General features: G+C 42.3%; 1 protein-coding gene across 1 annotated transcript in view; it reads right to left on the bottom strand.

Moving 5' to 3' along the window:
* The window catches only part of cplx2a (complexin 2a), a gene marked incomplete at its 3' end in the record, with an annotated part of 51,270 nt that extends 37,130 nt beyond the window's left edge, over positions 1-14,140 (bottom strand). The window contains exons 1-2 of the mRNA XM_084317992.1: positions 14,052-14,140; positions 12,838-12,952 (exon numbers count right to left, since the gene is read on the bottom strand). Coding sequence (XP_084174118.1) covers positions 12,838-12,868 — 31 coding nt within the window. The 5' untranslated portion in view covers positions 12,869-12,952; positions 14,052-14,140. The remainder of the gene's footprint in view (positions 1-12,837; positions 12,953-14,051) is intronic.
* Between the last annotated feature and the right edge of the window lie 11,520 nt (positions 14,141-25,660).

The raw sequence follows: 25,660 nt of genomic DNA, 5'->3' as shown, positions 1-25,660 counted from the left end.
AAGGAGCTGGTCGTGGATTTTTTGGAGAATACAGCAGGGGACACACAAGCCACTGTGGATAAATGGGGCTATCATAGAGGTGAGCAGTTTTAAGTACCTGGGAGTCCACATCACAGAGGACCTGACATGGTCAACTCACATAGCCACTGTGGTAAAAAAGGCGAAACAGCGCCTCTACCACCTGAGACAATTAAGGTTCAAGTTCAGAGTATCAGGGAAGATACTCCACTCCTTCTATTCCGGGGCTGTAGAAAGCATTCTGACTGGGAACATCACTGCTTGGTTTGGAAACAGCACGGCCCAGGATAGGAAGGCCCTACAGAGAGTGGTGCACTCAGCAGAATGGACTACAGGTATTGCACTACCACCCCTGCAGGACTTATACAACAGGAGGTGCAAATCCAGAGCCTGTAGAATAATGAAGGACCCTCACCACCCCAATAACAGCCTGTTCAAGCTGCTGCGGTCAGGCAAGCGCCTCCGTATATACGCAACAAGAACAGAGAGACTAAGGCTCAGCTTCTTCCCTCAGGCCATCAGAACAATGAACACTGATCTCTCCACACACAAGCACACATGAACACACATACACAACATGCTGCACTCGCACACACACAAACGCACCACAGGTCACTTTAAACACACAAGAAAAGGACACTTTAAAGGAAGGAAAAGGACACTTTAAGAAAATAACTTGTTGTGATTGTTGTATAGTATAGTTAGTAACAGCAAGTATAGTATAGGGACATAGAAGAAAAACTGCACATTGTATAGGAATGTACATAGGATCCAGTGCCTTTAAGCGATTTATTAACATGTTTATTTACCATGTCTACTCTAGTTATCTTTTTTATTATTATTACTATTACTATTGTTTTATTGCACAATCGTAGCGGGCATGGCCAACTGCATTTCACTGTATGCCCTGGTATGTATGTGATGAATAAAACTCTTGAATCTTGAATCTAAGAACAAAACTGATCCTAGATCAGCAGATCGGTCCCATTTATAGGAGGTCTGCAAACATGTCCATTTTATTTAATCAAATGTAAGAGTTTTTATTAGGTGTGTGATAAATACAGTAAATTGTCTGTGAGAATGTCTTCATGTTACCTCAACCTTTAATGTCACCCACGGCACATGATATATATTTAAAATGTGTTTCTTTCAAGAAGGTCAAACCCAGCCACCTTCTCATAAAAATCTCTCTCTCATTGTGGAGTAGACTCACTCTAAGAGGAACTCAAGGTCAGTTTGATGAATTGAATTGGATTTGTGGGGTCGGGAGGTGTGCGTGTGTGTGTGTCTGTGTGTGTGACATGGGGGCGGGGGGGTGACATTGGTGCACCAATCAACTGATGCAGAGCTGAGGCCCTCAGCCAATCACATTAGCACGGTGGCAAATGTTATTAGCTTCATTCCTCTCATGAGATGGGGCGAAATGAGGCAAGAACATTTCAAGGTGCCTTCACGTTTCACTGGACTTTAATCCATAGACTGCTTCATTACGAAATCATTGATCTTAATGTAAGTATGTTGCTCAAATAATCATTAGTAGGTAACAGTAAATGTTTGAGTAAGTGGTTGAAGTGTTCAAGGTATACTGTAACTAAACAGGTTTGACAAAATGTGGACTATGGCTCATCGTTACAAAGTGCCCTCTGTGAATGCTGCATGCTGTTAAAGGGGAATGACACCCATTTTAAGAAGTCACATAATGTTCTTCCTGTGCCCCAGTTATAAATCAGAGAGAGAACCCTCCAATTTGTGATATAACTGGGATGTAAACGTCTAGGGCTGCTCTATAGACAATGAATGACTCTGATTTTAAAGGCCATCACATGTTTAATAATGTAAAAGTAAAAGGTAAACAAAAAAACTAAAATGAAGCTAGTATAGACTAGGCATAATATATACAGGAAAACTATATAAGAGTGGTATTCACTAGGGATGGGTACCTTTCACATTTGAACCGATACGGTACTGGTACCGGTACCTGTGAATCGATACCGGTACCCAACGGTACCTTTTTTCGGTACTTTAGTCTCAAGAAATGTAATTTACCTCAGTTGTGAAAAAAAGATCCAAACTTCAAATAACTACAATTTCGACAGTTTTCGGCTTGCCATTGCTCCGACTGCTTTGTTGTTGAATCAAGTCAAATCCTAGGTAAGCATATATTGTGCGTGTGAACGTTGACATGAAAAGAAAAAAGGTAAAAAAGACGTAGTACCGACGTGTTTCGGTTCGGTACCTCAAAAGTACCGAATTCGGTACCCATCCCTAGTATTCACAGTATATAGCACCTTTGTGTCCTTTGTGATTATGAGGTAGTGAGGATTGACTATATTGCATGCAAGAATACTACTACTACTACTACTACTACTACTACTACTACTACTACTACTACTACTACTACTACTAGTAGTACTACTACCACCACCACCACCACCACTATTCCTACTACTACCACCACCACTACAACCACTACTACTATTACTACTACTCCTACTACTACTACTACTACTACTACTACTACTACTACTACTACTACTACTACTACCTACTACTACTACTACTACTACTACTACTACTATTACTACCACCACCACTACTACTACTACTACCGCCACTACTAACACATCTACTACCACTACTACTACTACTACTAATACTACTACTACTACTACTACTACTACTACTACTACTACTACTACTACTACTACTACTACTACTACTACTACTACTACTACTATTACTACCACTTTTACTACCACTACTACTACTACTACTTGTCGTGGCTTCCTTCCATTGTCAATCAATCAATCAATCAATCAATCAATCAATCAATCAATCTCAATCAATCTCAATCAATCAATCAATCAATCAATCAATCAATCAATCAATCAATCAGTCTTTCCATCAAGCCACTAGACGCTACAGACAGTTCTAACTTGTTTCTTTCTTTAAATTACTCACAGTTCGAAGTGTTGCTTGGCCTCCGATGGTTTCGATGATGTTACGATGTGTTTGCTCAAAATAAAGTACCAAACATTTGCACATGCAACAAAGAAAATAGGCCTTTACAATATTCAAAAGAAATAGGCTAAACTCAAAGAAAATAACAAACACCTTAGGTATTCTTTCTTTCCTGATAATGCTTTTTTTTTTGCCTGTTTTTCTGTGTTTTTCTCCCATCCCAATTTAGTCGTTATGCCAATTCCCCCCTCCCCTTCCTGGTCGTTGCTCGCATGTGCCCCCCCACTGGTCGTCTAGGGAGCCCTCAGATGCTTCCTCCGAGACATAGGAGACAGCCAGCAGCATCTTTTCACCTGCCAGCGCGGACTCTCATTGGTGAGGTGTAATGTGTGGGAGGTCACACTACCCTCACCATCTCCCTCCCTCGCTGTGCAGGTACCCTGACCGACCTGTAGGAGTCGCTGTTTACAACGACCAGAATACCACCCCACCGGCTTCCCTCCCACTGACTCTGCCAATTGAGCCAGTATGACGGCCGGCCAAGCCGGAGGCACCGCTGACAGCCGGATTCGATACCAGTGTCTCTCGTGTTGGTGACGAGCGCTTAGTCCGCTGCGCCACCCAGCCACCTCTTGATAATGCTTATATAACTTTATAACTTAAAGGGTATTTGTACGATTTGTATGTACGTGTACGGGTACGATACGTGTAGTACGAAAAGGTACGTTATGAAAAGGTATGAAAAGGTTAAAAACTGTTTCCCGACCGCGTCTCTCAACAGGTTGCCTTCACTGCGGCTTTTAGCGCCGGCGCCGTGGGATTTGTAGTCCTTTATAGTGCGTTGATTACAGACGTCACAATTAAGTGGCTTTTCTTCAAAATACTGGCTCTAACACTACTACTGCTACTACTACCACCACTACTACCACCACTACTACCACTACTACTACTATGACCACTACTAATAATAATAATAATAATAATAAATTCTATTTGTACCGCACTTTATATTTGTGAAAATCTCAAAGTGCTACAGGAGATAAAGATAAAAAGTTAAATGAATAAAACAACCAATGAAAATTTTTTCGCCATGGCATTCATAATTCATATATACACCTCAGACGCTGCAGCTGGACCCTACGGCTCAATACAACGACGGTTCAATACCGCCGCCTGGTGGATGGTCGGGCGAGTTACATTCGAACAACAGGAAGTGGGAGGTGTGCGTCGATTAAATTCATCCGGCCGTCAGACATTGTTGCAAGGCTCCCGACAGACACTATAGTACATATCGATCGCTTTATAAACTTAATAATCTATATGATTTCGGCGTTTATTGCGACATACAATCCGGAAATGGACCTAGGCGATCGATGTCCTATACTTGGGATATTTCACCGCCAGTCTCTTTGACACACGGTAAGAGGCCGCTAACGTTATTTTCAGCCCAATTGTTTATTAATTTCACTGCAAACCATCTGATCAATATATCACCCATACTACATAAAGCATTTACTGACGATCACGGAATTATAAACGACCCCCCCCCACTTTCCTCTGCGCATGATGACGATGAAGCATAACGTATACAATCATATACAGTTGCATTTTTTAATATAGCGTGTCTAGGGAATAAATGGCAATCGATAATCTATATATGCGTTTAGGCCTATAACTCACGTTCTAGGAATTAATGCAGAAAACGATAAAAACATACTTATATTCTAGACGTATTTTTGTATGAATGTATGAATGAAAAAGTATAACGTTCTTACATCCTGAATGATAGATAAACGATGTTGAATGGGCCATAGTAATGTCAATTTAGCAATACAATTTAAAAAGTTATAGCCCTGCAAAGAAGGTGAACATCTCCATAGGCTTACAGTGGTGGCAGACTGGCTATATTGATGGATATAAGTAATGGCAGGGAATGTGTTAAGCTGTATATAAATATTCTATATTTCCACTTGAATCTAACTTTTCAAATGACTGAGTTGTCCTTAGCTTTGCTTCCAAATTGCACCTTAAAGTTAATCTAATATTCTCATGAAAGCCAATAGCCAATTTACCTTGGCAATCAAATCATTAAAGCTATCTAAATATGGAGGAAAAGAACAAGGAAATCTGATTGTTTGCTGTTCTGACCAGCATGAAAAGATAACATCTGCAGCACATAAATATGGGCCTTTCTGTTCCAGTGTCAGTGCACGCTAAGTGGACCTTATTGCTACTGAGCTGCTCTTTAGAACTACAGCTACTATTCTGTCGTAGATGCAATGACCCAGATCTTAGCCGGGCTGTCCTGTTCTGGCCCAGTCTCTCTTCTCACATTAACCTTTCGTCTGGACAGTACAACTGTGTGTGTGTGTGTGTGTGTGTGTGTGTGTGTGTGTGTGTGTGTGTGTGTGTGTGTGTGTGTGTGTGTGTGTGTGTGTGTGTGTGTGTGTGTGTGTGTGTGTGTGTGTGTGTGTGTGTGTGTGTGTGTGTGTGTATGATATTACCATTCGGTATCATGGTTTAAATTAGATTACACCATGGTGTTATTTAAATGCCAATTTACAATTTTGTAAACATTTATAAAATGGCTGTACCATGGTAAACAATTTATACAATGGCCGGTACAAACGACCCTCAAACTAACATGATACTTCTTCATAAGGGTTACAGTGGCACACAACAACAGATCCTAAAAATAAGAAGCTTCAGGAAAAACCCAACACGGACAAACGACAGATCCTAACAATAAGAGGCTTCAGGAAAAACCCAACGCGGCCCAACGACAGATCCTAACAATAAGAGGCTTCAGGAAAAACCCAACACACCAACGACAGATCCTAACAATAAGAGGCTTCAGAGAAACCAAACACGGACCAACAACAGATCCTAACAATAAGAGGCTTCAGAGAAACCAACACGGACCAACAACAGATCCTAACAATAAGCACTCCGCCTTCTGTGGCCACAGGATGGATTCAAATGCTTTCCCCCCTCATGCTCCACACTTGCATGTCTCAAGCAGAAACACTGATAGAATAGTTGTCTTTGGTCTCTTTTAGTGTAAAGAAAGTGTTAAGTATTTCATATATCATAAATTGTATTTCAATAATAAAAGTGCAAATTCTATTTAGTGCTCTTGTATGTCAATGATTGAGGGCATTCAAACTTGATGCAATATTTTTCAACAACTTCATCACGTCTTGTATACAAAACTTTTTTCTTCAATGTAAAGGTTCAGACAAATGTAGTGTACATTATTACAAGTACAATATTTAGGCCAGAGATATATCCCTAAACTACTGAGCATGCTCCAGCTTCCTCCTTTACAAAGGACTACACTGAGGCAAAAACAACACCAGTTAAAGGTTGCCACTGGGAGCAAACACACACAAGGGGAGGATACGTGTTTACTCCTGGTTACTCCTTTAAGACAGAAGCCCTCATTATTGCTCCCGACCACATCATCCCCATTATAAAAAATTCTATTGGACCCTTAGGTCAGTGTGTCAAACCTCATGTGAGGAACTTAGGTGTAATTTTTGATGACTCTCTGTCTTTTAACAGCCATGTCAACCAGCTCACACGGTCATGTTTTTATCAGCTCAGAAACATTGCCAAATTAAGATTTGTTGTTTCTAGAGCTGAAATGGAAATGATCATCCATGCTTTTATTTCATCACGCCTGGACTATTGCAATTCAATTTTTACCTGTCTGGATAAATCTGTGCTAAACCGCTTGCAAATCATTCAAAATGCAGCGGCAAGGCTTTTAACTGGGACAAGTAGGCGTGCCCACATCACCCCCATTTTATCCACTCTACATTGGCTCCCCATTAATTATCGTGTCCATTTTAAAATTCTTGTTTTAACTTTTAAAGCCCTCCAAGGTAGATCCCCTGTGTACATTTTTAATTTACTGCGCCCTTACTCCCCCAGTCGTGCACTTAGGTCCTCCCACCAAAATCTCCTGGTTGTCCCACGGACCCGGTTAATAACAAAAGGTGACCGGTCCTTCCAATTTATGGCCCCTACCCTTTGGAACACCCTCCCCCTTTCTATGCGTTCACTTGACTCCCTATCCACTTTTAAGGAACAGTTGAAAACGTTTTTATTCAGACAGGCTTTTAAATAATTCCTGGTTGTATACGTTGTTTATTTATTTATAATTGTTGTTTTGTTTTTAGTTGCACTCATATTTAGTTATTTAATTGTAACTATGCCTATGCTTACGACGTGTCAGAATTGTTTTATGTGTAGTGCATTCATCTCTATGTTGCTATGTTTTACTTCTGTGAAGCACTTTGTGATTTTATCTGAGAAAGGTGCTATACAAATAAAGTTTACTTACTTACTTACTTACTTACTTTACCTGTCAAGAGAGAGTGCAAAGTTGATTGAGAGACGATCAAGGTATCAGGAAATTCAAATTACCCGCCCATTGTAGTTTCTGAGCAGAAACGTGTGCAGACATTTCCCTTTAAGTGCAGTACCATGAGGCTCATGCCGCAGCGCGGATCCATCCGCTCAGTCTACAATTCCACTAAGCAGCCACCGGCACAGTGTGGAGCAACAGCCTGAATGCTATTTTAAACAATGACCGCTTGACAGGTCTGTAGCGGCTATGTAACACTGGGAGCAGCTACACATGACAAATATCACCCGAGCAATGTGCACCATGTGCTTTCCACATTACGGCAGAATAAAGATGACTCTAACAGCAAGAACACCACCTCAGAAAGTGGCTTTAGCAGGAATCTCTGCTCCTAACAGCTTGGTTTTGGAGTGTGAAATGCATGTAGACATGACTACTACAACATGTGGTATCTACTCCACAGTACAACGCTAGAATCACACAGTAGTAGAATCAGCTGCCCCTCAGGCCAGTAGCCCGACACATACAGGTACACACACAACAATCACACACAGACTAGATCGAAACTATGTTTAACCCTTCATGACACAGATCAGATTTTATGGCAAAAGATAAACTGCATTGAAGCGGATTTCTCTCTGTTTACACTGCCATGGGAACATCCTGTTGCTCTGTTCATTAAGTAAATGCAGCCAAAACATGGAGGTTTAGGTTTTGTAATGTTGAGGAAACAGAATATTGAGGTATTGGCTGTCAGTCATTATGGCTACTCTGACTAAATATTTTCTACAAACAAGAGGTCATGCTGGCTGTCAGTCATTATGCTACTCTGACAAAATCACTTTCTTTATTTGAATAATTACATTTCAGGGAACTACATCATTGTACTACATTTCAAAGGGAATACCCTATCCTTTTTTCACCAGCTGTATTCTGCAGTCACAAGTCCCTTTGAGGAATACATTTTTTATATACAAAATGTGTCAAAGTGTGAAACTCTCTTGGCAGAGCCTGAGGTGTGGCCGGCAATAATAATAATAATACATTCAATTTATAGTGCACTCTATATTTGGAAACCAAATATCAGAGTAAAAACAGACTTTAAAAACATAGGCAATTAAAAAACAAGACATAAAAGCATAAAAAAAGGGATAAAACACACAAGGCATGTATAAAAAGGTTAAAGCTAAGGGAAGGCTTTCGTGAAGAGGTATGTTTTAAGTCCTCTTTTAAAGGAAGCAGTGGTCTGTGGTACTCTGAGGTAGTCAGGGAGGGCATTCTAGGCGAGGAGCAGCGAGGAGATTGGTCCTGGTCCTTGGTCCATAGCAGCTCATCCCCTTCACACACTTAACTCCAACCCACACATCAGACCAAAACCAAACGTGAACAAAGTGCAGTACCAGGAGGGGCTATTTTGCCTAGATGTCGCTGTTTGACAGCTTTACAGATTCTACCTTTAAGTAAATGGCTTGAGTACTTTTTCCAGCAGTGGGAGTCAGTAGCTATCTTTGGACCTTAGCTTACATAAACCGCTGCATTTCTGAAAGCCCACATCAGGACGCTGTAGCCTAGAGGTGGGTTTGTAGTGAGAAAGGTAGGAGTCTCGCTGTGTCAGCAGGCACAGCCGCTGTTAGTGTTGTTCCCATGTACAGATATCTGTAACCAAAGACGCCTGCCATGAATGATAGCTTAATGCACTCAACCACATCCATCCTATTACAGAAACACACAAACACACACACACACACACACACACACACACACACACACACACACACACACACACACACACACACACACACACACACACACACACACACACACACACACACACACACACACACACACACACACACACACACACACACACACTTATGTGCATATCCGCAGACATTAGAGAAAGAGCAATAAAACCTCTCTCTCTCTCTGTCTCTGTCATAATATACACAAATACAATCAGGCTGAGAGCCAGAGGTGACATCATTAACTGACAAAGAAAGAAAAGAAACTCCAATTCCTCCATTTGACTGATACTGTCAAAAAACACCAAAGACAAAAAATAAATTATTTCTCCTGAAATTATTTTTATTGATTCAAACATCATTTTGAATGTACTTAAATTTTTTGCTCCATCTTTTACTGATTAATACTGTGTCAGAATATGTTTATGATAATATGGAGTGGATTCATTCAATCAAATCTGTTCAGGGGGTAAATTTTTACGCTCTGTCGCCTTTTCACTTTTGACTCTGAGGGGGACTGACCTTCGATATCATTGATTCAACAATATTTCACTTTTGTTGACGTATTGACTGACTGCACTGACCGTTGGATTGATGGTTTTGGTAGATTGATTCCACTGAGATAATTGGTTTGTTTCATTATCTGATTTTGTGCACAGGAGCCTATTTAGACATTCAGCAGACTGTCAGCATTTCTCCAGACCCTTCAGAATAAAGACAGCTCTGTTTCCAATGAGGGAAAACGTTCCAAAACACAGATATGACAAGGATGTATGCTAATGCATGGCAACAATAACATTAATGATAAGCTCAATGTACAAGTGAATTTATTAACATGAATGTACAATGTACACAGGCCCACCCACACATTCATTCCCTCTCTCTCTCTCTCTCTCTCTCTCTCTCTCTCTCTCTCTCTCTCTCTCTCTCTCTCTCTCTCTCTCTCTCTCTCTCTCTCTCTCTCTCTCTCTCAGTGAAATAGTCTCCCTCTTACCAGCATAGGTGGAGTGCATGCAGACAGGAAGGCAGGCAGGCGAGTGTGCGATAGCCAGGGACTAATGCAGTGCAGTTGATTTAAGAATTCAAAGGGTTATGCAGAGCTAGGCAGCACTGCCATCTTCTGCATCCCAATGACACACGCACGCACGCACGCACGCACGCACGCACGCACGCGAGCACGCACGCACGCACGCACGCACACACACACACACACACACACACACACACACACACACACACACACACACACACACACACACACACACACACACACACACACACACACACACACACACACACACACACACACACACACACACACACACACACACACACAGCTGTACTGCAAATGAACTGGCACAACTTAAATGTCTTCAGAGTATAATGGGTGCCGACCCAAAGAAAATCACAGAAATAGCTAACAGTCGTCAACACTAACAAATAACAATATAATCATTGTATTACGTAAATGTGCAGAGGTGTTTCAGCCCCTATAGGTCTACTCAGGACCCTAGCCCTGAGTAACGCTGAGGAAAGCCTAGGGCTAAAATGTGTCCCATGACGACTGCCGCTGTGCATTAATAAAAGTATTAGATTCTTATTTGTGAGTGCCAATGGCTCCGTTTGTTGTTTCTCTAAAATTATGCTTGGTGGCATACGGTAGCTATATTTTGCTGTAGTAGTAAGTTTAAAAACGTTATACTTAAAAAGTTTAAAAGCCTAAACCCCCTTTCAATGTCAAGCATAAACAGAATTGTGAACTTTTACCCCCCCCCCCTCCTTTTCAGGCGTTTTAACTTGATTACTAATTGGAGGAAGGCTTTAGACGTGAAACAGTCATAATTTCACAAAAGAAAAGCATCTAAACCACAGATTATTGGGATTTAGGGATTAGCAGTATCACATTGTGTTTGTGATTTGAATTATTAACCATATTAATTTTTTTTATCCCCTGTTACAGTGGTCCTGGTTCTCCCCTATAAACCTCTGTCTCTGCCGCATGTAGCACACTGTCACTGCTGCACAGAGCTGCTGTTGGATGAATCAATTATTTTCCGGAACTTGAAAAAGGTAACAGATTTCCTCTCTGACAATTAAAGCATTTTAAAACAACACAGTGGGTTTTGAATGTATTTCATGGGCCCTCAGTTCGAGGAACATACATCCCTCAGGTCGAGGAACATACATCCCTCAGGTCGAGGAACATACATAAACTTTCAGTTCAAATAAGAAAATAAAAACATGGCATCACACATGTTCAGTGTGTGTGTCAATATAGGCCTGATGAGTGTTGTTTCCATTTACAACCATTCATACAATAAAAGGGGTGTAAAAATGATCATACAGGTATTATGCAGTTTATATGTCACAAACTGAATCGTTTCAGTCTATCCAAAAACCATTAGCACCAGTGTCTTTGTTTTTGGGATATTGTAAGTACAAATTGTTAGCGATGCCAGTGCAAGTCATCGGGTCTGTTATCATGTTGTTAGCATGTCTGTTAGCATGTCTATATAGTCATTCTATATAGTCAACGGTGTTGTCAAATGGTTCGGAAATTGTTTGGAAGGATTCATGGTTTTTCAGAGGCATGCTTTGTCTTCCTCCAGCATTACTAACACATGCTAACTATTTATACTTCTCAAAAACCAAAACATATATGCCTGTTCCTTTGGGATAGATAGACTCCCAGTTTGTGATGAATCAGATAGGCTTTTTAAACAAAGTGAACTTTTCCTTTAAAATCACATGTGTATTCAATCACATGTAACCAAAACCGTGATGCAAATAATTAGATAATCGAGTCGCATCTCGAATAGTCTGAATTGAATTGAATTCAGAGGTCCCTGGTGATTCCCACCCCTTGTGTGTTACATATTTTCTTCAATCCCCACCCATCCCCACTGTCTAATAAGGGGGTGGGGGGCAAGTAATCAGTTACTTGCCACTAATTTCCCCTAAGATATACATCTATTGAGGGGTGTGTTTAACATGGTGTGCTGATGAAGGGGAGGGCAACCCCCGCCAAGCAGACCCTGTTAATAACTGATTTAATTTTTGCCTTCAACAATATCACAAGGATTGGCAACTGGGTAGGACCAAATTGGCCTACTACTACTATAATGGCCTACTACTACTACTACTACTACTACTACTACTACTATATGGTGCTAATACATGTGCTATAGACGGTCAGTTCTAAAAACAGCTCATAGCCAAAGCAATGTTTTATGTGCTGTATTGTGCACTTTAGGGAACAACTGATGAAAAATACACTTTAAAGAGCAATGGCCTGTGGGGACTTGTTATGACAAATGTATTTGTCAAATGTACATTTCAGATTTTCTTAGTTGTGCTGCTCGCCTCAGTTTATAAAAATAGTTGGACTTTTCACAGACTGGGTCCACAGGGTATAATTTTCAGCAGATAGTCAAATCATGCCCATTTGATTTACAATGTGCTTCGAGAGAGAGAGAGGGAGAGAGAGAGAGAGAGAGAGAGAGAGAGAGAGAGAGAGAGAGAGAGAGAGAGAGAGAGAGAGAGAGAGAGAGAGAGAGAGAGAGAGAGAGAGAGAGAGAGAGAGAGAGAGAGAGAGAGAGGAGAAACCCAAAGTCAATAGTTTTGCGCAGGGTGGGCTGTCCCACCACCCCGTAGCAGCTTACACTACTGCTGCTGCTATAGCACCATTTTCATTGACACCTTCATGCGGCAGTGTTGTTAACATCTAGGCTCGTACTAACCTACCTCCCATCGCAGCTTTCATGACAAAATTCATGATGAAGCGTGTGCTCTTGTCCCCTGCTGGCGGCGTTCACGTTCAACCCTGGTCCACTGCGGTCCAGGAGATGGGAGCTATAACCTACAGGGACAGAGTAGAGCTTATAACATCAAGACACACGGGCAGGAGATGGGAGCTATAACCTACAGGACAGAGTAGAGCCTATAACATCAAGATACACGGGCAGGAGATGGGAGCTATAACCTACAGGACAGAGTAGAGCCTATAACATCAAGATACACTGGCAGGATCATGGATCATAACTTGAACAGCTGTGACCACACGATTCCTGTGGGTCTTCTTTTACACAAAAAGTAGCCTAACCCATACACTTGACGGGACGGTCACGGGTTATACGGTGGTGATGATGACTGCGGGACTAGTTTATTGTTGCGTCTTCAATTTACAACCACGATTCATCTTGCATTTATGCTGACGCTATGGTTGACTATGAGGTCTCGCGTACTGTAAATAACTCGAAGGACATAAAAAGGTCAAGGATGAAACAGTGTAGGCGGTATAGGGGGCTGAATAGCGGATATAGGCACACGCCGCACATGGAGGCTATAACCAAGGCCACTGTAAGAAGTGATCACGCCAACCTTTGCAAAGCCTACGGTAGGTGTCTACAGTGTTGGGTAAAGGGGGGATACTTTTAGGTGAAGTACAGTGTACAGCCTATACTTGAAAGGGAAGGTGCACCGTGCGCCTCGCGAGTATAACCCGCTACACCTGCAGGCTGCAGCACACAGAGAAGAAAACCACCGAAACAGTAGCGTATCCTCGGCCTGTGCAGAAAACGTGAAAGCTCAATGCCAAAATGCCTTTGATATTCTTTGTCTTTGGAAACGTAGCGCATTGACCATGAAAGCCGAAACACCGGCATGATGACCCTATGGGTTCCAAACTTGCAAAGCAGTCGCCGTTTTAAGTCGGGTTCCTACCTTTTTGGTCCTCATCTCTGCAGTATTCCTGACATTAGTTTTACCTTATATGAACCCCGAGCACCTCGTTAGCCATGATCACACGCCTCCCTATAGTAGCGAGGGGCCCGGGTTTTCAGGACCATTTGGGGTGGACAGCTCCATCAGAATCCCCCGTCCCGTCATAAACCACCACCACCAAACACAAAACTATCATATTTGTCTCGCTGGATGATCTTTCTAGTAGGATATTTTACCTTGTTTGAATCTCCAAGTGCTAACCAAAAAAGACGATACGCGTTATGTTGTCCTCGTAGTAAACGAAGGCGTCCGAATTGAGGGATTCTCTATTAGACGCTCAGTTTTCACACATCCCTCTTATTCCCAAGTAAAGGTGCAGCGGCAGTGGTAGAGAGAGAGCGAGTGATGAGAGAGAGAGAGAGAGATCTTCCTGCAACGAAAGACGAGGAACTGCACTCGCGTCAGAGCAGGAGAGGGGAACTGCAGTTGGCTGCCTCCTTCCCCTTATGATGATGATGATGATGCTGATGATGGCAATCACATGTACCCTCTCTCTTTCTATTTCTTCTCTCAAACATCCCGTGCCTCTTCTTTTTTGTGCGAACTAAGTTCTATACTCGGCCTCGTCACGATTGAAGAATAGCCGTGTCATTTAATAGCCATTTATTTATATCCACTCGTTTATTTATTTGATGTGTCGGTTGTCGGGCCTGCACAGTCAGGTGCTAGTTCGCCTTGTACAGTAGAGGTGGGCGGGGGACTCCGAGGTTCAGAAACAGCATCATCTGCCCTTGGCACCAGTGTCCGTGTTTTTGCATCATTGCACACCTGAAAGCGCTATATGCTGCTAAGTGCTAACGAGAAGTCACGGTTGCTTGATAAAGATTTCTCTGGGTGGGATGTAGGCTGTGAGGCTACTTACTGGCAGATTGAATGGAAGCCCAGCCCAAGTCACGTCATGCGCCGTTGGATTTCTGTTTCCCTGACTGCTGCATTACCTCATCATCCTCATAGTGTCGCGGATGTCTTCGATGATTGCAGAAGACAGGCAGCATGCACGAAGATGTCGAGTCAGCATTTTGATGATATTCCGAGATGTCCTCAAGTGTAACTCCAGCGTTCCTTCATGCGTTCAATGTACAAGGCAATATGTCAATATAATTCACAGGGTTTATTTATACATTTATCATTTTATATGGGGAATTGAGAAGTTACCAAGCGACTGAGGCTGAATGTTTTCTAGAGAAGCATGGTATGTGAAATTGTTGCAGTGCTGCAGCTTATCCCTGCAAAGTGCTTTACCTCATGAGGCTGTCAAAACATTAATAATACTTTATTCTATTCATGTGTGGGGTTTTGGCTTTTGGCAATGCTATAAAGATTTCAAATTCTTTGTCACATCTTCATATCCTGTCACCCCAGATGATTTCAATAACGCACCACTGCTGATAACAAACTATCATTACACCTGGGTAAAACAGAGTCCATTCTCTTCGGTTAAAAAAACAAACTCAGCAAGACCGACGGCTTCTCAGTTACAGTGGGTGACAATATTGTCACAAGGAAAGATGAAAGTACCTACCTGGGTTCCATCCCAGAGGCAAATCTTTCCTGTGACAAAATGGCATCCGATGTAATCAAAAAAGTCAACCAACGAACTAGTTTCTTGTACTGGATCTCCTCTCTGGTAAACAAGAATACCCTGAAGACTCTGGCAGTAGCACCCATTCAAGGGTACTACGACTATGCTTGCACCTCATGGTACCAAAGCACCTCAAAGGCGCTAAAAACTAAATTACAAACATCACAAAACAAACTGGTCAGACTACTGCTTGACCTTACTCCTAGAACCCACCTCACCCTGCCCACTTTGACAACCTAGGATGGCTTAGAGTAGACGACAGAGTACAGCAACTTGCAATGGGCCTGGTCTACAAGATACACTACACACCACTAAGGTACCCATGTACATGTCAAATACTTCCCAAAGGTCAGTGAATACCACGACCACAACACCAGAGGGAGCTCCACAAATCATGTTAAACCCAGATTTGGCTCAACAAGGGACTAAACACGTTTCACAATTATGCCACATCAATGTGGAATGCTCTACTGCCCTTTTATTGTATGATTGGTTGTAAATGGAAACAACACTCATCAGGCCTATATTGACACACACACTGAACATCTGTGATGCCATGTTTTTATTCTCTTATTTGAACTGAAAGTTTATGTATGTTCCTCGACCTGAGGGATGTATGTTCCTCGACCTGAGGGCCCATGTAAAGGAATGTGAATCACTACCCACCTTCAAAACCACTGTAAATGTCCAAAGCCAACCCCCTCTAATGTACAGTGTCCCCCCACCCCGCCTACCCAAACCCCTTAACCACCTCCAATGTACAGTCCCCCCCCCACCCCACCATAAATGTCTAGATGTAACAGTACTGTCTATCTGTATGTCATGTATGTCATATGAATTGAAAATGGGGGACCCTAATGTAAACAAGACGAAAGTCTTTGGTCTGCATCCCCTTAACAATTGTGTGTATTGAGCTGTACTGTATTGTACCCATTCTGCAATCTGTTAAGAAAATTTTCAATCAATCAATATACAAATACTACAGGAGAGTGCCATTGTTTGGTTTTGGTTCCTTAACATTACAGCAGCAATGGCAATATAATAAAATAATAAAGCATACAAATAGTTAAAGTCGCATACAAATATGCTTATTTGAAATTTGGGTGAACTGCCTCTTTAAGTCTCAGTCAAAGTGCAGAGCGGGGGTCAGCACATGTTGAACTTGTGCTGATTTTAGAAGAATCAAACACACTAGAGCCAAACAATTAAATAGTGAGCGAGTTGGGAAGTGTGTGAGTGTTTTGAGCCAGAAATGTCAGAGATTGAGTAAAAATCTAAGGCACGTGGTGATTTAGAAAACATGCTAAATTCTAGACAGAAGCAGCCCACACTCTAGGATCTTGAACATTCCACAATGCATTCCTATAGATGAACATTTTGAGAATTAAAGTGGCTTTGTGGCCAAACCATTGGCAGAAAATGTCCAAAGTAATAGCAACCCGAGTTGGAGCAATGCGCTCGTTTTGACACCTTACATGTGCGGTGAAAACTGTGGGAGAAGTGTGACAAAATCTGGGTGGAAAGAATAATAATAATATGTGCGATAATAGTAGTGTGTTTGCCAGAGGAAACCACGCTAATAAGCTGACTGGTAGTGCTTTAGCTTGATCCAACTGCCAACAGAATTGCTAGAAACTGGTATTATTGGCAAATTTATGTGGCAAACTATCAGCCAACTATTTGCTGCTATAGTGGCAAATAACACCATTATTGCCAGAGGTTTGCTGCTACTGGGGCAAACTTTTGTGGCATGTTGTGTTAAACTCTGCACTTTTTTAGTAAAAAAAAAAAAAAACTCCATGGTAGGAAGGACTGAATGTCAATTTCCCCCCCCCTTCATTCTACCCTTTTTGTCTGGACCTAGTTCTCATCTATTTATCACTATGTGCCAAACGATTCACAAAATAATTCCATATTTTTGTCTAAATCCATTGTTTTCTCTTCCTGGAAAACATACTATGTGAGTTATGGCAAATATCTTTTATTTTGAACCACACACTCCAATGCGCGTCAATCAAACATCAATCAAATCGACCTCCCACCCCAAAGGTCTGTTGTCACGATACCATCATTTCCATTTCCATGGATGTTTATTACTGTTCTTCATTGACCAGTTTCTTGGTATCTCAGGTCTACAGTTGATATAAAGCAACCAAGAGGCCACTAGTGATGATCACTATGAGAATCAACCAAATTACAAGACAGAAAGTTGCGCTCCTGGGTCACCATTAAGCGACTTTCTAACCATTAGAGCTTATATATTGGCAGGTCAATCAGCACAACTGCAACAAATAACAGCCAATTAGCTGAGAAGCAAGGAACCATTTCCAAGTTACAAGACAAGCTGAACCATGCACAAATGGAGGATACGTTTACACAATGTGGAAAGTCACAAGTGAGTCACCGCAAACAAACAATACATGTAGCCAAACATCATTTACCTGTAATGAAAACCCATTACACTGGTCCACAGATTAAAAAGCCTTTATTGGAAATGAATGGCTGATATAGTTAGCAGTAAATAAAAACTACACCAGCACTGTATTTTACAGACCAGAGAGTAATAGAAAACGAGAAACTAGAAAATTATATAGTGATAGTGATGTGGCCGACGTGTCTTTGGGAGTAGAACACATATAGAGGGAGGTATCATTGGAAACTAGACAACTTGAGTAATTCCAATGTATGCTAGTTTATCTGCAAAATTACAACATTATGCTCTAAAGCACATCATTTGGTGAAGTTAGTTTGATGTTGGATTTCTTTTCTTTTGTGGTAGAGTGTATGTGGTCCTCATTCCAAATGATTGAAAATCATACACATTCCCTTTAAAAATGCTCAGTTTTGCCTGTATACGTGTACTGTAGATGGTTGAAAATGAGCTTACACTGAGCTTTTGGGAGATGCTAACATCATGACCAATGGCCCCTTTCCCAACATACAGTATAGGGATATAGTATTTTCTCTGCAATCAGGGCCATGGAGAGCCCCCTGCAGCCTCCCATCAGGTCAATTCATGTGAGCATGTTTGTGTTGGATGGAGAGATTTTTTATGTGTTGGTGTGGACAGGAATTTATTTTGAAAACAGAGGGATGAAAAATGCATTTTTAGAAACATCTGTGTACATGGCCTCTCTCTCTCTCTCTCTCTCTCTCTCTCTCTCTCTCTCTCTCTCTCTCTCTCTCTCTCTCTCTCTCTCTCTCTCTCTCTCTCTCTTTCTTTCTCTCTCTCTCTCTCTTTCTCTTTCTCTCCTTCGCTCTCACTCACACACACATCATTATAACAACCCCTGTAAGGGTGACTGCTTCTTGGCTGGCTGGGCATGCTGTGCTCACCCCACTGCTTCTCTCCCCATCCACAAACTATTACTGCAGCATGGAGACTGGAGGCTGCATGTGCACACAGATACACAGATACACACGCACGCACGCACGCACGCACACACACACACACACACACACACACACACACACACACACACGCACACGCACACACACACACATTCACACATGCAGCCAAACATTTACATACATGCATACACACACATACACACATGCCCATACACACAATTACACACATGCATGCACATACGCAGATACACACTCTTTTTCTCTCTCTCCCTCTCTCTTTCGAACACGCACACCCAGACACGTACCACCACAGGCGCCCCCCGCTGGTCTGTTATTTATGGCCAGACCATAATGCATACTGCAGCAAACTATAAAATGGAATGGAATGCACAGGCATACCTCTCTCTTGCTCTTTCTCAGTCACACACACAATTTCACACACCACCACCACCATACCTTTGTGGACATTCTATTGACTTACATTCATCCCCTAACCAGGATGGCCTATAGGTGGTGTGGCCGATCAGTATGCAAAGGTTCGCTTGTTCTATAGTGAATTGACAATAAAGTAATGTTCTTTTTAAAGGCAGGCAGACAGGATGTTTTGACCATTAGTTGATGAAATTGGCACTGTTAACCATTTCACTACCACACTACAGAAGGTTAACTTAGGAGAAATAGTGTATCACGTGTTCTTCTGGCATGCGCACACGGATGTACCGGAGGCACTCACTGGGAGGCGTGTCTGCATGCCCTTGGGCTTCGACTTTACAATCTCCCTTGAAAGATAGTTGCCTATCAATCAAAGGAGATCGGATTCATTAAAACTTTGTCAAACTGCGAGTGAAAGGTAGGGATAGGTAGGTAAGATAGGGGTTTTATGAGGTAGGGAATTGAATAAGCTTCTATTGTTTATTGTTTAAAAGGATCCCCATTAGCTGGCACTTAAGTGGCGAGCTAGTCTTCCTGTGGTCCACATAGAAAGACAACACAAAACACAACAATACATGAGATACATATGACAATCACAATTCACTTAATTAACAATGATAATCTAAAAACAATAAAACATTGTAGACATCATTATAAACATCAGAATATTTTGCTCACATATTTAAGTAGTGCATTCTCAGGTGGTATTTGAAAGACACTTTGCTATTCAATTTACTTATGTTCAGTGGGCAGTTATTCCAATGATTAATGGCACGATAAACAACCGTCCTCTTTATGGTTCACATACACACACTCAGAGCACACATATAAACATAGTACAGTTAAAACGGGTTCACATACACACACTCAGAGCACACATGTATAAACATACTACAGTTAAAATGGGTTCACATACATACACTCAGCACACATATATAAACATAGTACAGTTAAAACGGGTTCACATACACACACTCAGAGCACACATATATAAACATAGTACAGTTAAAACGGGTTCACATACACACACTCAGAGCACACATATACAAACATAGTACAGTTAAAACTGGTTCACATACATACACTCAGAGCACACATATAAACATAGGTCACACACAGATGCTGCAGTAGCACTCGTGGATCAATTAATCAAGACACAGGAGGCTGTTGTCCGGTCGACACACTCTGATGCCCTCATCCATCACCTTGTTTATAGCCCATAGACCCTCTCAAACAACACACACACACACACACACACACACACACACACACACACACACACACACACACACACACACACACACACACACACACACACACACACACACACACACACACACACACACACACACACACACACACACACACACAAGCCTAGGCCTACACTGAAGCACAATGTAGCTTTGTTTGTTTGTTTCTTATTTGTTTGATGCTATCCCAGGTGTGTGTGTGTGTGTGTGTGTGTGTGTGTGTGTATGCATGTGTGTGTGTGCACATGTGACCTTCCCTCCCTTTGTAACCACTCCCACAGGACACTGCTGTAAATAAGAATGTATTCTTACGACCCAGCTCCACTACAGCCATCGAGCGGCAGGCATTGCCATCATCGGCCACTGAAGCAACTGAAAGGTGCCCCATCACTCGCCTTGCGTCTGTGTTGCGGATGAAGAACTGCCGAGGTTCAATTCTCGACGGGCCAACGCATGCGTTCATCCTCACACTGTGCATTGAAATAGAGAGAATTTCACATGAAAAACCACATAAGGAATTTCAATCCATACAGGCTATGCTGTTCAAATGAAAAGGGCCAGTACATTTTTCAAAGAGACAAAAACACCTCCGTAAATCAATTGTTACCTACTGACTTTTTTTTTCCAGAGTGACTTCTCTATGAAATGTACAGACACTCTGTACATCTCCTCTCCTTCTCATAGTCAATCACTGAAGTTTTTATTTGTATTTTAAAAATATATTTTTACTGTGTATCTTTAAAAAAGATTTTTTTTTAAATTGCTGACTCACCAACTGTAGTATAATATGGATCTTACATGAAAAACTGAAATGAGAGCAGCTTTTTGATAGGACTTCATGTGCATCCATGCTCCATCCACAGTCCCCAAAACATATACTGTATACTGTAAATAAAAAGTGAAAGTTAAAGTAATATTTTCTGTAATAATTATAATTGAATAATGAATGTAATGCCACCTTAAAAACCAGACACAGGCTCCTTATCTGCAAGATATATTATTTTCTTTTTATCCACTTTTTCTCCTTATTTTCTATTTTTCTCCCATCCCAATTTCGTATTTCCAATTCTCCCTCCCCTGTCTTGAATGTTGCTCGACTATGCCTCCCACTGGTCGGTCGTAGGGAGGATAGAAGCCTTACATCACGTGTCCCCTCCGGTACACGAGGAGGCAGCCTGTCGCATCTTTTCACCAGACAGCGCAGACTCTCAGTGGCGAGGTGTAACGCATGGGAGGCTCACACTACCCCCGCTACTTCCTGTCTCTGCTGTGCAGGCGTCTCCCAACCGACCTGTAGGAGTCGCTGTCCACAACGTCCAATCCCCACCCATCGACTTCCACCCTCTAACTCTGCCAATTGAGATAGTATGACGACTGGCCCAAGCCAGAGGGAATGCTGACACCCGGATTCGAGACCGGAGTCTCTTGCATTGGTGACAAGCGCAATCTCCGCTGCGCCACCCAGCCGCCTTATCTGCAAGATATTTAAAAATAAATAAATAAATAATAATAAAATAAAATTAACTAAAAACTCAAAACACTTTTAATGAATGCTCTTTAGAAAAGAATAACTAACCAAGCAATATATGCAAAAATAATGAATGGCAGGTCTATTTGGAAGGAGAATTTATTTAAAATTTATTTTATTTTTTATTTCAGATAATGGTGGAAGGGGTGTGGCTGGGTAGCGCAGTGGAGAATGCACTCGCCTACCACCGCAGAGACTCTGGGATCGAATCCAGCTGTCAGCGGTACCTCCGGCTTGGTCAGTCGTCCCTACTAACACAATTGGCAGTGTTAGCGGGTGGGAAGCCGGCGTGGTATGTGTGTGTCCTGGTCGTTGTAAACTGCGGTTCCTACTGGTCGGTCGGGGCGCCTGTTCAGCAGGGAGGGGATCGGGGGGAAATAGCGTGAACCTCTGCATGCGTTACATTCCCCCAGTGAGACTCCTCGCTGTCAGGTGAAAAGAAGTCGCTGGCTGACTCCACATGTATCGGAGGAGGCATGTGGTAGTCTTCACCCTCCCTAGGCCGACAGTGGGGCAATGCGCGCAATGACCAGGAAGGGAATTGGCATAACGACTAAATTGGGATGGGAGAAAAATACAGAAAAAAGTGAGAACAAAAAATAGATAAAAAAAAAGATAATGGTTGAAGAAGTGCATATTTAGTCGACGGCGAAAGATTGGATGGGTTTCGGCTGTCCTAACTGGGGTGGGCAGTTCATTCCACCATTGTGGGGCAAGGACTGAGAAAAGGCGGCTTCTCCTTGATGACCCTCCCGGAGCTCGGATAGGAGTGGGTCTGAGGCGGCCAGAAGATGCAGAGCATAGGGGTCTTGAGGGTGTGTAGAGACCATTGACCGAAGGTAGGCAAGAGCGGTTCCCTTTGCCGCACGGTATGCCAGGTCGAGGGCCTTGAAGCGGATTCGTGCAGCAATGGGGAGCCAGTGCAGGTCCCTAAGAAGTGGGGTGACATGGGCTGACTTCGGTAGGTTTGAGATCAGGCGGGCCGCTGCGTTCTGAATGAGTTGAAGAGGCTTGGTGGCAGTCCTAGAGCCGGTCCTGTACTTAACTATTAACTTTGAGTGAATGCAGTTGTGTATAGACTCTCCACAAATAAATTGAAAGTGCCTCATGAATCTGAAACTGCATAAATAAGCTCCACCTCCCCTCAGTGTAAATGCCTTGTCATCAATCAAGGCAGGTCCCACGTACAGCTAGGAACACAGTGCTCTCTGATGCAAGCCTTCCATCTCCTTAAAAGTAAACACTTGAGGAACAAAGAAAATCAAACATATTGTCTGATTCAGGTGACTAACGATTTTTTATGGGATTTTTGACTTTGAGAACTGAATGCTCTCATGATGATGTCACAATGGCCTGGGTAATTGAAAGCTGTAGACTACTGGATTTACAAAATAGAATTCTGAAGAATAAAAACTAGCTCAGATGATATAACAGGATTTTGAATACATGTCATAGGCCGTTGAGTCATGAAACTTACTTGGTACACTGTCCACAACAATCATATACAAATCAAATGTAAGTGAAAAACAAGGACACACAGTGGGGTGCAAAGCGAGTCACCACCAACTTACTGAATTACGAGTTACTGACTGAGTGAGTTAGTGACATTGCACACGTCATATAGATGTGCTTTGCCACAAAAAGGAAAAGCACCAATAGTTGCTGCCAACAGGAATAACCTAGTAGTAGGTTTTTACCTAGTATAGTAGAATGTTAGTGATGGGAGATGGGCTTTCTGCTGGGGGGAGGTGACACTGTGACATACAATATTATATATTCAGCCCGATCTCACTTAAAATAATTATGTAAATAAAGTACTAATCAACCACAGGAAAAAAGGTACATAATGTACATAGCCATAAGTAATATATTTACGTATTGTTTTGAAAATGTAACATGTGTATATTACAAATATACACAAAAAATAAATGTTAATGTTTTCAGAAGTTCCCCTGCTGGGGATCGAACCCTAACCATTGATTGATTGATTGATTGATTGATTGATTGATTGATTGATTGATTGAAGTTTATTTCAAATATGCAACATAACAAACAAACATCAAGTACAGATATAGCCTTAAGCCATAACTCGACCTTTATAGCATAACCGTTAAGCGAATGTTAAAACTAACCTTAACTCTAACTATAATCATAGTTAGATAGTGGTGAGAGCACTCGCCCACGACTGCAATGATTGGACTTTTGCAGATACAATACGTAAATGTATTTCCTGTGGTCAAATAGTACTTTATTTACGTTTTCTGATGAAACTGTGTTGATATATATAAATTGATAGGAGTTTCTTTTTTTGGTGCTGGGGATAACCAATTGTTTACGTTTGGATTATGGACTGGGCCTTTAAAGATGTATACTTTCATGTACTGTAGCAGGTCATATTCCTCTGTGTGAAGGGCAATGTGGCCTCTGTGAGCTTGTTCTGCTGGAGACAGAGAGGGGAGGAGCAGCTACTGCTGTCCATCATCTCTACTGCACTCTAAGTTCCCTGGGGAGAAGAAGAGATGGGAGGAGGGGGAGGCGGAGGTATGGAGGGAGAAAGAGGAAGAAAAGAGAGACAGAGATGGACAGGAAGCAAGACAAAAAAGAAAGGGGGAGAGAGAGAGAAGGGGAGGAGGGGGAAGACAAAGAGAGTGGTATGTGTGAGGGGAGGTGAGAGAAAGAGTGTGTATGTATGTGTGTGTGTGTGTATGTGTGTGTGTGTGAGCATGTGCGTGTGTGTGTGTGTGTGTGTGTGTGTGTGTGTGTGCGCGCGTGCGCGTGCGTGCGTGCATACATGCGTCCGTGCATGTGTGCATGTGTGGCTAAGCTTGCATGTGCATATATTGTCCATCAAAGCAGAGACTGATATTGTAAAGTCCTCTAGACAGGGGGAGGTGTGGCCTGCTCTGTTCTGTACTGACAGGACTTGCACTGCTGCAATGCGTAAAGGCTTCACAGCTTCACTGAGTAGCAGCCAAACAGAACGACAGCGAGACTGACTGATTGGCTGGCTGACTGACAGGCTGGGTCATTAGTTGACTGACTGAAAAGCTGACCAACTGGATAGCCAGTTGGTTTGTTGGCTAGCTAGCTGACTATATGGCTTGCTGACTGGTCGGATGTCTTTCTGGTAGGCTGGCTGGTTGACTAGCGGACAGTTTTGACCAACTAACACATCCCAAGTGAAAAGGTTCTTACTTGAATGCAACCATTTTCAAGATATTACTTGAATAGTTACTTTTCTGTAGATGTTTTAAATGACATATTCTGTATATGTGTTCCCCAAGACACTATAATGCTATATAAACAATGCTGCCTGAATATGGTTTACTGTAGGTACGGAAGCTAACCATACGGTGGTGTCAAGAGAGCAGCAGTCTATCTCTGACCCCCAGCAGGGAGACAACGGAAACAGCCTAGTACACACACACACACACACACACACACACACACACACACACACACACACACACACACACACACACACACACACAGACACACAGACACACACACGCACGCACGCACGCACGCACGCACGCACGCACACACACACACACACACACACACACACACACACACACACACACACACACACACACACACACACACACACACACACACACACACACACACACACACACACAC

The sequence above is a fragment of the Notolepis coatsorum genome (genome assembly GCF_963971535.1).
Source record: "Notolepis coatsorum genome assembly, chromosome: 7".
Lineage (NCBI taxonomy): Eukaryota > Metazoa > Chordata > Actinopteri > Aulopiformes > Paralepididae > Notolepis > Notolepis coatsorum.
The sequence above is the reverse complement of the archived record's forward strand: the minus strand, read 5'-3'. Positions and strand labels throughout refer to the sequence as shown.